We start from the raw sequence: 13,964 nt of genomic DNA on the forward strand, positions 1-13,964 counted from the left end.
CTTCTCTTTGGGCTTAACCTTGGCTGACTTTCCATTTTTTTCTGAATCCTTATTCTGTTGCTCTGCCTGCTGTGTGACCAAGTGAACTGATGGTGCTGGGGGAGTCTGCAGCAAAGGTTTGGTGGGAACACTGCTGAGTGACAGGGCAGGGGAAACGGTAGCTGGAGAAGGAAACCCAAGCATGCCTGCACCCGGAGATGATAAAGCTGAAAAACAATAACAGACATGCAATAACTATTTCACTATTCATTTCTCCAGCATTAATGAGAAAAAGTCAATGACATATGAAATTTATTTTAAAATTAAGAATTAAATATATTAGTTATTCTGATTCCAACTGCCAAATGGAAATTCTAGCCTAGTAAGCACTATGTGATGTAAAAGTATAAAATTCTCACACCACAAGCTCAAATCAGGTATGTGCTGGAATAGTTACCGCTCACCTAGACTGGTGCAATTGCAAGAACAGTAAAAAATGTAAAGATCATTCCAGGCAGAGGACTTTGCTTGACTACTATGTTCAGGTCACTGGACACAGTTAACCACTGCCCCCACCACCAATGTACTGTGACTGCAGCATCTGCAACCTACTCACCAAGGCATCGTCATCTCATGCAATCTCTACCGTTGGGAAGAAGAGCAGCAATGTCGTGTGAATACCACTACTCCCAGGAATATGGCTAAGCAAAGGAAACTCCTTTATGCAAAAAGGGAGGGAGACAGAAAGCAGGAAACTATAGGCCAGTTAGCTTAACATGTCATAGGGAAAATGTTGAAAGCCATTATTAAAGATTTGTTGGCAGGACATGGAGAAAAATTCAATGTAATCAGGCAGAGCCAATATGTCTTGTGAAAGGGAAAACTTGTTTAACCAATTTATTGGAGTTCGTTGAAGGAGTTGCATGTGCTGTGGATAAAGGGGAGCCAGTAGATGTACTGCAATTAGATTTCCAGAAGGTATCTGATAAGGTGCCACATCAAAAGGTATTGCGGAAAATAAAAGCTCATGGTGGTGCAGGGGTAACACATTGACTTGAGTAGCAGATTGGCTATTTAACAGGAAACAGAGAGTATGCGTTAATGGGTCTTTTTCTTGTTGGCATGGTGTAATGAGTGGTGTGCCACAGGGATCAGTGTTGGGGCCTCCACATTTTACAATTTATTAAATGGCTTGGATGAAGGGATAGAAGGTATGGTTACTAAATTTGCTGGTGATACAAAGATAGGTCGGAAAGCACATTGGCTACATGGAAGACATAGATAGGTTAAGTAAGTGGCAAAGATCTAGCAAATGGGATGATAACATGAGAAAATGTGAAATTGTCCATTTTGGCAGGAAGAATTATCTAAATGGTGTAAGATTGCAGAACACGGTGATGCAGAGGGATCTGCGTGTCCCAGTGCATGAATCACAAAAGCTTAGTCTGCAGGTGTAGCAAGTAATTAGGAAAGCTAATGGAATGATACAATTTATTGTGAGGGGAATGGAACATAAAGGTAGGGAGATTGTGCTTCAGTTGTACAAGCCCCAGTGAGACCACATTTGGAATATTGTGTATAGCACTGATATTCTTATTTAAGGAAGGATGTAAATGCATTAGGAGTAGTTCAGAGAAGGTTTATTAAATACCAGGAATGGGAAGGTTGTCGTCTGAGAAAAGGTTTGAGAGGCTGATTGTAACTGCTGGAGTTTAAAAGTCTAAGAGGTGACTTGATTGAAACATATAAGATATTAAGGGCTTTGACAGGGTGGATGTGGCGAGGATGTTTCCTCTTGTGGGAGAATGTAGAACTAGGAGTCCTGTTTAAAAATAAGAGATCAGCCATTTAAGGCAGGTGAGAAGAAATGTTTTCTCTGAGAGTCGTGAGCATTTGGAACTCCCTTCCTCAAAAGGTGGCGGAAATGGAGCCTTCGAATGTTTTCAAGGCAGAAGCATATAGATTCTTGATAAACAAGGGGGTGGAAGGTTATTGGCGTAGGTGGGAGATTCCAGTCAGATCAGTGATGGTTTTTTGAATGGCAGAGCAGGTTCGAAGGGCCGATTAGCTAACTCTCGCTCCCAACTCACATGTTATATGTTAAATTATGTATACACCATCTTGAGTTGGAAGTATAATGCCAGTCCTTCATCGTTGCTGGGTCAGTATCCTAGAAATTCCTGTCTACCACCATTGTGAGACCATCAATAGCAGAAGAATGATAGTGGTTCAAGAAGATGGCCAAATACCTTTTCAGGGCAACTGGGAAGGTGTAATACGGCAATGAAATCTTTGCCTTTATCTCAAAATGAATAAATAAAACATGTAGGCATTAAACCATTTAAAATAAATAAGTTAATTCAAATAATGTAGTGAGGAAATTGAGACAAGTCTGCCAAGCATTCATGTGATGATATCATATTGTAATTGCAGGTTCATAACTCATCATGTAAATATTACGATCTCCATAGAGATCAGTAAGTTTAAAAAGAAAATCCAACTTTCAGTTAATAGCTGAAAGATGATACGAAATTTCACATTTTATGATGTTTACTGTGTAACAAAAGACTAAAACATTATTGACTAAACATGCTTCTAGCATTACTAGAGTTCCTCCCTCTAGCTCAAGTTAGGCAACTTTATTTTAACTTCTCGCAAATTTGGTCTTTTAAATCCAAGCACAAGCTTCTACCCTACGGCGAACCATAGAGAATCTTGTCCTCTTGCTGCGTACTCTCTCCCAGGCTCTGGCTGGAATATCTCAGAAAACCTTCCCCCCTCAAAGCCATTACCATGGTAAGGCAAATCACATGGGCCTTGTATTCAGTGGAAATGCTGGTTAGTTATTCTTGAGACCCCCAACTCTTTTTTTTATCTTGGAAGCAAATAGATAGTTTAAAGCAAAACACAATCTACCATTAAAGCACAATCTACCATTGTTAACACTTTTCTGAGATGGGCTTTCTGTCAGGCAGACTTTAGAACAGGTCATATGACCCCCTTCATTTTACCTTAAGTTAAAGACACAATCCCAAAACATAACAATTTTACAAACCTAATAATTGTAACAAAGTATTTGGTATTGTAATGGAGAAGGAGTGAATAATAACTAACAAAATATCTCAAACATGGCTATATTCCTTACTATTTGTGTAAAATCTGAAATGCAATAATTAAAGCTTCTTTTAATTTCTCTCTTCATGTAGGATCCTTATTGTCCAAGGGTTGTTAATTGTGACATGTGCCATGAAAGCAACATAGGGAAAGAAGACAGGATCCAAAACTACCTGAGCTGGTACAGCGGTTGAACTCTCCTTGTTGCCATTATTCTACAGCCCACTCGAGCCAACTCAGCTAACCAGCCCCTCAGCATACCTGAATGAACTGAACCGTATTAATTTGAAAGTAAGTATCCAAGTATCTACAGTAAAGTAGCAACAAAATAAATTGTAAATGTGTCAAGGGCTTGATTATTTGGAATTTGGAACATTTTACTGGTTTAGAAATTTTGTGTGAAAATTCAAGTGGTGTCATAAGATGAAGCCGTAAATCCTACGCAAAACAGAATTCATTGACACCTATGACTAAAGACAACAAGGGTAATTTTGACTTTGAATGTCAGTGTAACAAGGATGTCATCCAGCTGCTCGGTCCTCACCTGGATTTTGTTCAACTGACAGAGGATGAATCACTGTTTTATACCATCATCCAAATTCAAAATTACCTCCATCATACTTGAAAATGTTTTCCATAAATTATCAATCAGAATAAGTATGTACGGCATTCTGACATACATGGAAAAAACATAGCCAAGTACATATTTGTGTAAATAAGAGCAAATTCCGCATTTCAAATCATTTTTTTTTCTGGATCTAACTGACACAAACCAAAGAATTAACAACAGCACGATTCAAAGAATAAAAATGTAACTGATTAAACATTACAGGAATATCTATAACCACAAGAGTGAGTATCTCTGCTGAAGGATCCATTATACGAGTGAAAGTTTGACACTGCAGAAGAAAGACACAGGAACAATGTTGATCAACTCAGTCGATAGCATTCTTGCCCGAGTCTGAAGGTTGGGGGTTCAATTCCCTCTCTGGAGATTTGCGCCCAAAGGTTTAGGCTGACACAGCAGAGCAGTACTGGGGGATGTTACACTGTGAGAGATGCTGGTTTTGGATGAGGCATTAAACCGAGGTGCTATCTGGTGAATGTAGAAGATCGCATTATGCTACATTGAAGAATAGGTGGGGATTTATCCCTCTTGTCCCCAGCAATATTTATCCTGCAATCAAGATTACAGAACAGATTATCTGGTCATTATCACATTGTTGTTTGAGGGAATTGCCTGTGTGCAAATTGGCTGCTGAATTTCCTACATTAAAACAGTGGCTGCACGTTAAAAACTTCAAAACTACTTCATTGGCTTTAAAACCCTTGGGACATTGATGTTGCGAAAGGTGCTACATAAATAGAAGACTTAAATACTGAAAAAATATTTTTATTTCCAGAAATAGAAAAATATTACAGGTAAACAAAATATCAACTTTTGTATGGTACATTTGGCTAATAGGTTTTGGAAGGACCGAACAAAAGGTGGTACTTTGAATAACGAGGAAAGCACACAGAAAACTGAGTCCTCATCCCATAAACTCCACAGAAAAGTCTACAGAAAAGTCTACAGAGAGTGCAATGCTGCCAGTAGCAAAATCTTGGCAGAACATCGGGGATAGTTACTTGTTTTAATACATGCTGGATAACCAGATTTACAAGACAGTGATTTTTCTATGGTCTTTCTAGGTGAAGTTTTGTAATATTATGCATTGTTACCATGTCACGGTTCGGTAATATCATACGTCACAATGACATTGACAATGGCATAACATAGCAGGTACATGCCCTCCTCCAAAAGGTATCTGCTATGATGGTGGTACGGAAAGATCGGCATCTATCGCTTGGGACTGATTTATATCAGGGTTTGTTGATGCAAACTCTCCGGTTCATTTGGTGTAAAACACAGAAGACCCTGTGAGGTGGTAACAATGGAAGGGTTAGAATGCTGCTCAGAAAGATGGTACAAAAGCTGTTCCTTGAGTGGCAAGTGTTCATTGGATCCTTCTTGCCCAGTGGTACGACATCTTCTTGAGCCTGAGCACCGTCTTTCTATGAGATATAGTGGAGCTGGAAATGATCGCTTATCAGAAGACATGAAGTGCCCTGCTCCATTAATGAAACTGCAGCATATCTAAGCTTGAAATGCAGAATACTGTTAAAAAAAAAGATATATAAAATAATTTATGAAGTTTCAGTGTTTCTAAGAAATATAGACACAGTATTTTCATCATGTTAGTATGACTTTACACAGTGCTATTAGTAAGTTTACTGTTAGCTATTATGAGAAGTATATGTACTGTATGAGTAAATTGTTGTAAAAATATTCCCACTTACCAGTTGACCCTCTGAATAAGTGCTTTCTTCCCTGGAACTGCTTTGTTGTCAGCTCATGTTTCCCAGTATCTCAGTGCAGCATGTTTTCATTCATTGTTTGATGTCTTCCACTTTTCTATAACATCCACTTGTGGTGGTTAATGCATTCTCTGCATTTGTTGACAATTATGGCACTTTAGAAATGTTCTTCTTTGCCACAATTCTCGATGCGCATTTTTGATTGCATTTCAGAAATTGTTTGACTGATTTAGCTTCCAACTTCAGGTGAGGAACATAGAAACGTGAGAAATAGGAACATATGGCCCCTCACCCTGCTCCATCAGTCGATAAGAATATGATTGATGTAGACTTGGCCTCATCTCCATTTTCCTGTCTCTTCTTGCTCCTTCATAGTTCAAAAATCTGCCCATCTCAACCTTGTATTGCTCAATGGCTCAGCCACCACTGCCCTCTGGGGTAAACTCCAAAGACGTATACGATCCTCCGAGAGAAGAAATTCCTCCTCTTCTCGTCTTAAATGGGTGACCTCTTATTCTGAAGCCAAACCCCCTAAGCTCTAGATTCCCCCACAAGAGGAAACATCCTCTCAGCATCTACCCTGTCAAGCTGCCTCATGAATTTTATATGTTTCAACATGACCACTTTCTAAATCTTCTAAACTCCAATGAGCATAGGCCCAGCCTGCTCAACCTTTCCTCATAAGACAACCTCTTCATTACGGAATCAACTTAGTAAACCTTCTCTGAACTGCTTCCTTAAATAAGGAGATCAAAACTGTGTGCAGTACACTAGATGTGGTCTCACCTAAGCCTTGTACGATTATACAAGGCACCCTTACATTTATATTCCATCCCTCTTGTATAAAGGCAACATTCCATTTGCCTTCCGAATTACTTACTGTACCTGCCTGCTTACTTTTTGTGTTTTATGTACGAAGACAGCGGGCGTGGTCTAATGGAAAAGTTTCAAAGAATAATTTCAGGCGGGTTTGGTTGGGCGTTTCTCCCTGGCTATGGCGGCGAGTTCTCCACCACTATCTAACCATACTTAGTCACATTTTCAGAACCGGGAACCCATACTTAGAAGAATTTTTTTATCACTGGGGAGCTGAACTCGCGGGCCAGACCGGCTTCTCAGAGATTGTGCCACCATTTAGAAAGGGTGCCCTGATCTCTACATGAGCTTGAGGTCCCCACACCCCCCACCCATGGGCAATGTCATCCCCCATCAGCATCCAGCTGAGGTCTCCCTCGGGAGGCCAACAGATGCCGGGTGCGCCATGCGAACTGGGATTCCGTTGAATCTCGCGAGAGCCTTCTTGCGAGATTCAACAGCCTCGTCCTGACACCAAGTCGGGTGTGCCGAGGCCGTTGAATTGCACCCTCTGTTTCCTGTTAGTTACCCACTCCGCTATCCATCCTAATATATTAGCCCCAGCACCATGGGCCCTTATTTTGTGCAATAATATTTTATGTGGCACCTTGCAGAATGTCTTTTTGAAATCCAAAATATATTACATCTTCTGGTTTCCCCCTTATCCACTCTGCTTGTTACATCCTCAATTGTCTCAAATAAATTTGCCAACATGGTTTGTGTCAAGGTTTCTCCCTCACCTTTGTTCCTTGATTTTCTACTATTCCAGAGATGTTTTTTTCCCCCTTCTATCATGAAGACATAGACAAAATACTTGTTCAAAGTCTGTTTCCCATTATTGCCAGCATGGTGGTACAGTGGTTAACATTGCTGCCTCACTGCGCGAGGTCCCAGGTTCGATCCCGGCTCTGGGCCACTGTCCGTGTGGAGTTTGCACATTCTCCCAGTGTGTGTGTGGTTTTCACCCCCACAACGATGTGCAGGGTAGATGGATTGGCTACGCTAAAATTAACCCATAATTGGAAAAAACGAATTAGGTACTCTAAATATATATTTTTTAAAGTCTGGTTCCCATTATTAAGTATCCAGTCTCACCCTCTTAGGGACCAACATTTACTTTAGCGACTCTCTCCCTTTTTATATACTTGTAGAAGCTCTTACTGTTTTTATATTTCTTGCTGTTTACTCTCAAATTTTAATTTCACTTCATTACCCATATTGCGACCTGCAAAATTGCCTCATCCTTTCTTTTGACTTTTTAAACTTCCCCTCATTTGAACTCTCTGACAATTAGTTTAAAGCCGTCTCCACAGCCCTAGTTATGTGATTCACCAGTACACTGGTCCGCCATAGTTCAAATGAAGCTTATCCCAAAGGAGCAGGCCTCTCTTTCCCCAGTACTGGTGCCAGCGTCCCATGAGTGAAACCAAATTGTTCCACATTAATCTTGAGTCAATTTCCTAAAGGCCTAAAACTTTCCTTCCGTGCCAATACATTCAATGGCACGCATTGGAATTTGGTATTTATATAAAGAACTTCATTCTTGATGGTGGGGAGTGGATTTGAATAATTACATTTAACTTCAGATTGCATATCTTAACCAGTTTGCTGTTGGTGGTAATTTAAACATTTGATGGGATCATCAGGAATGATTCCATGGGCATTTTTATTACCTCACAAAAATGGTTTTCTTCAAGTTGGAACCTACATATTGACACGCCATTTGCTCTAGAATTTTGCCACGTGGTTATGCTTCATGTGTGAGATTTGAGGGGCAGCACGGTAGCCTTGTGGATAGCACAATTGCTTCACAGCTCCAGGGTCCCAGGTTCGATTCCGGCTTGGGTCACTGTCTGTGCGGAGTCTGCACATCCTCCCCGTGTCTGCGTGGGTTTCCTCCGCGTGCTCCGGTTTCCTCCCACAGTCCAAAGATGTGCAGGTTAGGTGGATTGGCCATGATAAATTGCCCTTAGTGTTCAAAATTGCCCTTAGTGTTGGGTGGGGTTACTGGGTTGTGGGGATAGGGTGGAGGTGGTGACCTTGGGTAGGGTGCTCTTTCCAAGAGCCGGTGCAGACTCGATGGGCCGAATGGCCTCCTTCTGCACTGTAAATTCTATGATTCTATGAATGAGCATGTCATCAGGTGAGTTTGTTTCTACACTCAACCTCGCAGGTGCAGACTTTGCAGCACAAGTTACTTGACGTGGCATGGCGGCACAGTGCTTTTGCTGCCTCACAGCGTCAGGGACCTGGGTTTGATTCCGACCTTGGGTGACTGCGTGGCGTTTGCACTTTGTCCTCGTGTCTGCGTGTGTTTCCTCTGGGTGCTGCGGCTCCTTCCGACAGTCCAAAGATGAGCAAGTTAGGTGGAATGGCCAGGCTAGATAGGCCCTAGGTGGGGTTATGGGAATATTGTGGTGTTTGGGCCCAGGTCGGGTGCTCTTTTGGAGAGTAATGTTGTGTTATGTAGTTTGGAATAACACAGGCTGCCACTTGGTGCAGTTTTAAGTAACAGATGCTCCAGACTTTGAAATGAGTTCAATGTGTCTTTTGAACTATTAGCACAGTTCTCAATGAGTTTGACGCTCTGTTGACCTAATTGTAGTAACTCAGTCTAACTGAACCAGCTTGCTCTAAGCCACGTGCTGCGGTGTGATGCTGAAGATACACCCTGTCTCACTCTGTAGATGTTGGTCTGTGGAAAGAGGCAGGGTGTGAGTGCCTCATCCCTTTTATAGTGAGATACCACCTGTGTGTCCTGACTGCTCATTGGTCGTGTCCTATTCTAGGTGTTCATTAGCTGCATGTTTGCATATCATGACATCGCCCCTTTTTTTAATGTTTTGTTGGTGTATGTGAATGTATGTACATGTGAATGAGTCTGTCTAACGTGACTGACTGAGGAATACAGAACAGAGCAAACAAAACAAATGTTCATAAGTCCAGTCTCTGAGGCTTGCGTCCGATCCTGGTTGACCGCCAGAGAGGTGGTGGAGGGGATGATGGCGCCTTGACAGGTGGGATAGAAGCCTGACTGGTGGCCTCGTGGTTCGAGGTATCTGGAGGTGGCAATTCAACATGTGGAAATGGAGGGGAAAGTGGTTGTGGGCAAGCAACTTTGTGCAGTGCCTGTTGATTCCTTCTCATGATGGAGCCATCAGCCATACATACAACATAAGAGCGGGGCACGGCCTGTCGAACAACGACAGCCGGAGCAGACCACCCACCATCCGATATTTTGATCCTGACAGTGTCTGCCGGGGATAGCACGGCCGGATTGGTGGCATGGGCATCATAGCCCTGCTTGTGACGGTCTCGAAGCTGCTGCATCTTTTGCAGCACCGGGTGTTGATCAAGGTTGGCCAGTGTACGGCTGGAAGCGTCGTCCGCAGGTCCCTGTTCATCAGGAGTTGAGCCAGCAACATGCCAGTGGACAATGGAGTCGCCCTGTACGTGAGCAGAGCAAGGTGTATGTTGGAAGCAGAGTCCGCAGCCTTGCAGATGAGCTGTTTAACAATGTGCACCCCATTCTCAACTTTTCCATTGGACTGCGGATAGTGCGGACTGGAGGTGACATGCTTGAAATTGTATGACTTGGCAAATGTGGACCATTCTCAACTGTGAAAGCACGGGCCATTGTCGCTCATGACGGTGATTGGGATGCCATGCCTTGAGAACGTCTCCTTACAGGCTTTGTTGACGGTCCGTGAGATGAGGTCTGGTAGCTTCAGCACCTCAGGGTAGTTCGAGAAGTAGTCGATGAGCAATATGTAGTCTCAACCATTCGCATGGAAGAAGTCGATGCCCACGTTGGACCACGGAGAGGTCTCTAAGTCATGCGGTTGGAGCGTCTCCTTGCTCTGAGCTGGCTGGAATCGCTGACAGGTAGCACAGTTCAGGACCATGTTCGTGATGTCCTGGCTGATGCCGGGCCAGTAGACAGCTTGCCGGGCTCTGCGTCTGCACTTCACAACGCCCAGGAGTCCTTCATGAATCTGGAGCAGATACAAGCTCTGGAGGCTGAGCGGAATGACAATCCTGCCCAGTTTGAGGTGGATGCCATCGATCACCGTCAGGTCATCCTTAACATTGTAAAATTGTGGTCATTGCCCTTTCTGCCAGCCATTGGTAAGGTTGTGGATGACTCGCTGCAACAGTGGGTCTTTGGCTGTCTCATCTCGGATGAGAACGATCTTCTCATCTGATGCCTGGAGAGTGCTTGCACACAATTGCACCTGCGATTCGATGTGTTGGATGATCTCCAGCGGCTCACTGGGCGAACTGACGGAGCGGGACAATGCATCAGCGATGATGAGCTCCTTGCCAGGTGTGTACGCCAGGTTGAAGTCATACCTCCTAAATTTAAGCAGGATTTTCTGCAACTGAGGCATCATGTCGTTCAGGTCCTTCTGGATGATGCGGACCAGAGGCTTATGATCCGTCTCGACAGTGAATGTCGGCAGGCCGTAGACATAATCATGAAATTTGAGGATGCCAGTGAGAAGACATAAGCTCTCCTTCTCAATCTGTGCATATCTGGTTTCAGTGGGTGTCATTGCCCGTGACGCGTAAGCTACTGGTGCCCAGGATGATGTGCCATCTCGTTGAAGTAGCATCGCACCAATGCCACCCTGACTTGCATCTGCGGATATCTTTGTCTCCCGGTCTGGGTCGAAGAATGCTAGAACAGGTGCAGTGGTGAGGGTGGCTTTCAGCTCCAGCCACTCTGTCTCGTGTTCTGTCTTCCACTCAAAGGCAGTTGATTTTTTTACCAAGTTGCGTAGGGCTGTGGTGTGTGTGGCCAAGTTCGGGATGAACTTGCCAAGGAAATTGACCATACCCAGGAGGCGCAGTACCGCCTTCTTGCCCTCAGGGACTTTCATTGCCTCGATGGCTTTGATTTTGTCTGTACCCAGGCGCACACCATTTTGTGAGATCTGGTCGCCTCGAAATTGAGCGTGGGTGTTCCGAAACAGCACTTGGACCTGTTTAACTTTAGGCCGTAGTCATGTACACGGAGCAATACCTTCTGGAGATGGGACACATGTTCTTCAGGGGTCGTAGACCAGATGATGATATCGTCCACGTACACACAAACCCCTTCAATGCCCTCCATCATCTGTTCCATGATGCGATGGAATATCTCCGATGCCGAGATGATGTCAAATGGCATGCGATTGTAACAGTATCTGCCAAAAGGAGTGTTGAAGGTGCAGAGCCTTCTGTTGGACTCTTCCAGTTGGATTTGCCAAAATCCCTGGGATGCATCCAATTTTGTGAAGAAGCGCGCATATACCAAAACACTCGTGAGTTTCTCCCGCTTCGGGATGGGGTAATGTTCCCGCATTATGTTCTTATTAAGATCCTTGGGATCAATGCAAATGTGCAGGTCTCCCGAAAGCTTCTTTACGCACACCATCAAGCTGACCCAGTCAGTCGGTTCGGTGACCTTGGATATGATACCTTTTTGCTGTAGATCCTTGAGCTCTGCCTTCAGGCGCTCTCTCAGTGGAGCAGGGATTCAACGTGGTGCGTGGACCACTGGCTTGGCATCAGGTCATAGCAGAATCTTGTATCGATATGGCAGCAAGCCCATCCCGTTGAACACATCTGGATACTGGGCGAGGATGTTGTCGATGCTGGCCTGAAGATCCAAATGGGAGGAAGTCATGGTGTAAACCCTTTGAATGAGGTACAGCTGTTTGCAGGCGTGCGCACCTAGTAGGGATGCCCTGTCTGACTTAACAATTTTGAAGCGTAACCGTGCTTGTGTGCGTCGGTTGGATACTTTCAGATGGCAGGACCCCAGTGCCGTGATGGCATTCCCGTGGTGATCCAGGAGCTTACAGGCAGCTGGAAGGACCGTGGGGGGCTTCTGGATTCTTTTAAAGTCCGCCTGTGAAAGGAGGTTGGCAGAGGCACCTGTGTCCAGCTTGAACTGGATGGGGCAGTGGTTGACCTTCATCACTACTCGCCATTCGTCCTCGGAATTCACAGCTAGGATGGATTGGACTTGCAATGTGTCTGGTGTGGCATATTCACACTTTGTAATAATGCCCACATGGTAAGTGTTGTCCAGGCATTCATCATGTGGATCCTTTACACTGCCGGGATCAGGATCCTGTAGATGGTGTTGCACACTCCAGATGTGCTGTTGTCGGAATTGGGAGCGCTGGCTCCTGATTGGTGGTGCAGATCTGCACAGGGCTGCATAGTGGCCTGGTTTCCCGCAGTTTAAACAGCGTATGCCTCTTGCAGGGCAGTGTTTCTTTAAATGGGGGGTGTCACAGTTTGCACACGTCATGACGGCGACGCTCCATGCATCGTTGCGCTTGTGCAGTACGGTTGTCAGACGTCTGCACCTGCACAGTGCGGGTTTCGGCCACTTCGTTATCCCGATCGCATCGCACATGCGCGGGCCCCGGGAAGAGCGCGCAAAATGGCTGCTTTCGTCAATTTTGAGGCGCTGCATCCGGGTGATGGCCTGCACACTCTCCGCCTCTTGGGAGGCTAGTTTTTCACTTTCTGCCGTTTTGTACTGGGAATAGCGATTTTTAGCGTGCTCATGCACAGTGCATGTTTCAATCGCGACTGGCAGGGTCATATGCTTGATCTTCAGTAACTGCTCCCGCAGAGGATCAGAGTGAACTCCAAAAACGATTTGGTCTCTGATCATGGAGTCAGTGATATCACTGAAGTTGCAGGATTGCGCTAGCAGTCTAAGGTTAGTTATATAGGAGTTGAAGGATTTGTCTTTACCTTGCAATCGCTGATTGAATATGTAGCGTCGAAGATTTTGTTGGTGTCCACCTCACAGTGGCTGTCAAACTTGTCCAGGATGGTCTGAAACTTTATCTTGTCCTGGTCTTCGGCAAAGTGAAAGGAGTTGAATATTTCCAAGGCGTGATCACCCACTGTGGTGAGAAGAAGTGCTATCTTCCGTGCATCAAATACACCACTGAGGTCTGATGCTTCGATGTAAAGCTGAAATTTCTGTTTGATTGTCCGCCAGTTGGCACTGAAATTGCCGGTGGGCCTGAGCTGGTGAGGAGCCTGAATCTTTTCCATTGTGCCGGTATACATTCGCTGGTCGTCACTGATCTTGCTGAGTTGAACTAACTAGATTGAACAGACTCCTGGTATCATGTTGTGTGATGTAGTTGGAATAACACAGGCTGCCACTTGGTGCAGTTTTAAGTAAAAGACGCTCCAGACTTTGAAATGAGTTCAATGTGTCTATTGAACTATTAGCACAGTTCTCAATGAGTTTGACTCTCTGCTAATCTAATTGTCGTAACTCAGTCTAACTGAACCGGCCTGCTCTAAGTCACGGGCTGGGGTGTGATGCTGAAGATACACCCTGTCTCACTCTGTAGATGTTGGTCTGTGGAAAGAGGTGGGGTGTGAGTGCCTCATCCCTTTGATAGTGAGATACCACCCCTGAGTGTCCTGACTGCTCATTGGTCATGTCCTTTCTAAGTGTTCATTAGCTGCATTTTGCATATCATGACAGGTCAGTGCAGACCCGATGGGCCGAATGGCCTCCTTTTGCACTGTAGGGATTCTATGATAAAGGACCTCCGATGTCTGGTGTTCGCAAAGACCAAGTAGATTATTCCTAATATTGGCCTCAGCTACCACAGGATGGGCTGAGAATG

At 44.5% G+C, this 13,964-nt stretch overlaps 1 protein-coding gene across 5 annotated transcripts in view; it reads right to left on the reverse strand.

Moving 5' to 3' along the window:
• The window catches only part of zfhx4 (zinc finger homeobox 4), a 349,013-nt gene that overhangs the window by 3,889 nt on the left and 331,160 nt on the right, over positions 1-13,964 (reverse strand). For all 5 annotated transcript variants that reach the window (XM_072467522.1, XM_072467521.1, XM_072467520.1 and 2 more), the window contains exon 10: positions 1-206. This exon is cut by the window's left edge and continues 3,889 nt beyond it. In XM_072467522.1, coding sequence (XP_072323623.1) covers positions 1-206 — 206 coding nt within the window. The remainder of the gene's footprint in view (positions 207-13,964) is intronic.

This window comes from Scyliorhinus torazame, chromosome 11, assembly GCF_047496885.1.
Source record: "Scyliorhinus torazame isolate Kashiwa2021f chromosome 11, sScyTor2.1, whole genome shotgun sequence".
NCBI classification, from domain to species: Eukaryota; Metazoa; Chordata; class Chondrichthyes; order Carcharhiniformes; family Scyliorhinidae; genus Scyliorhinus; species Scyliorhinus torazame.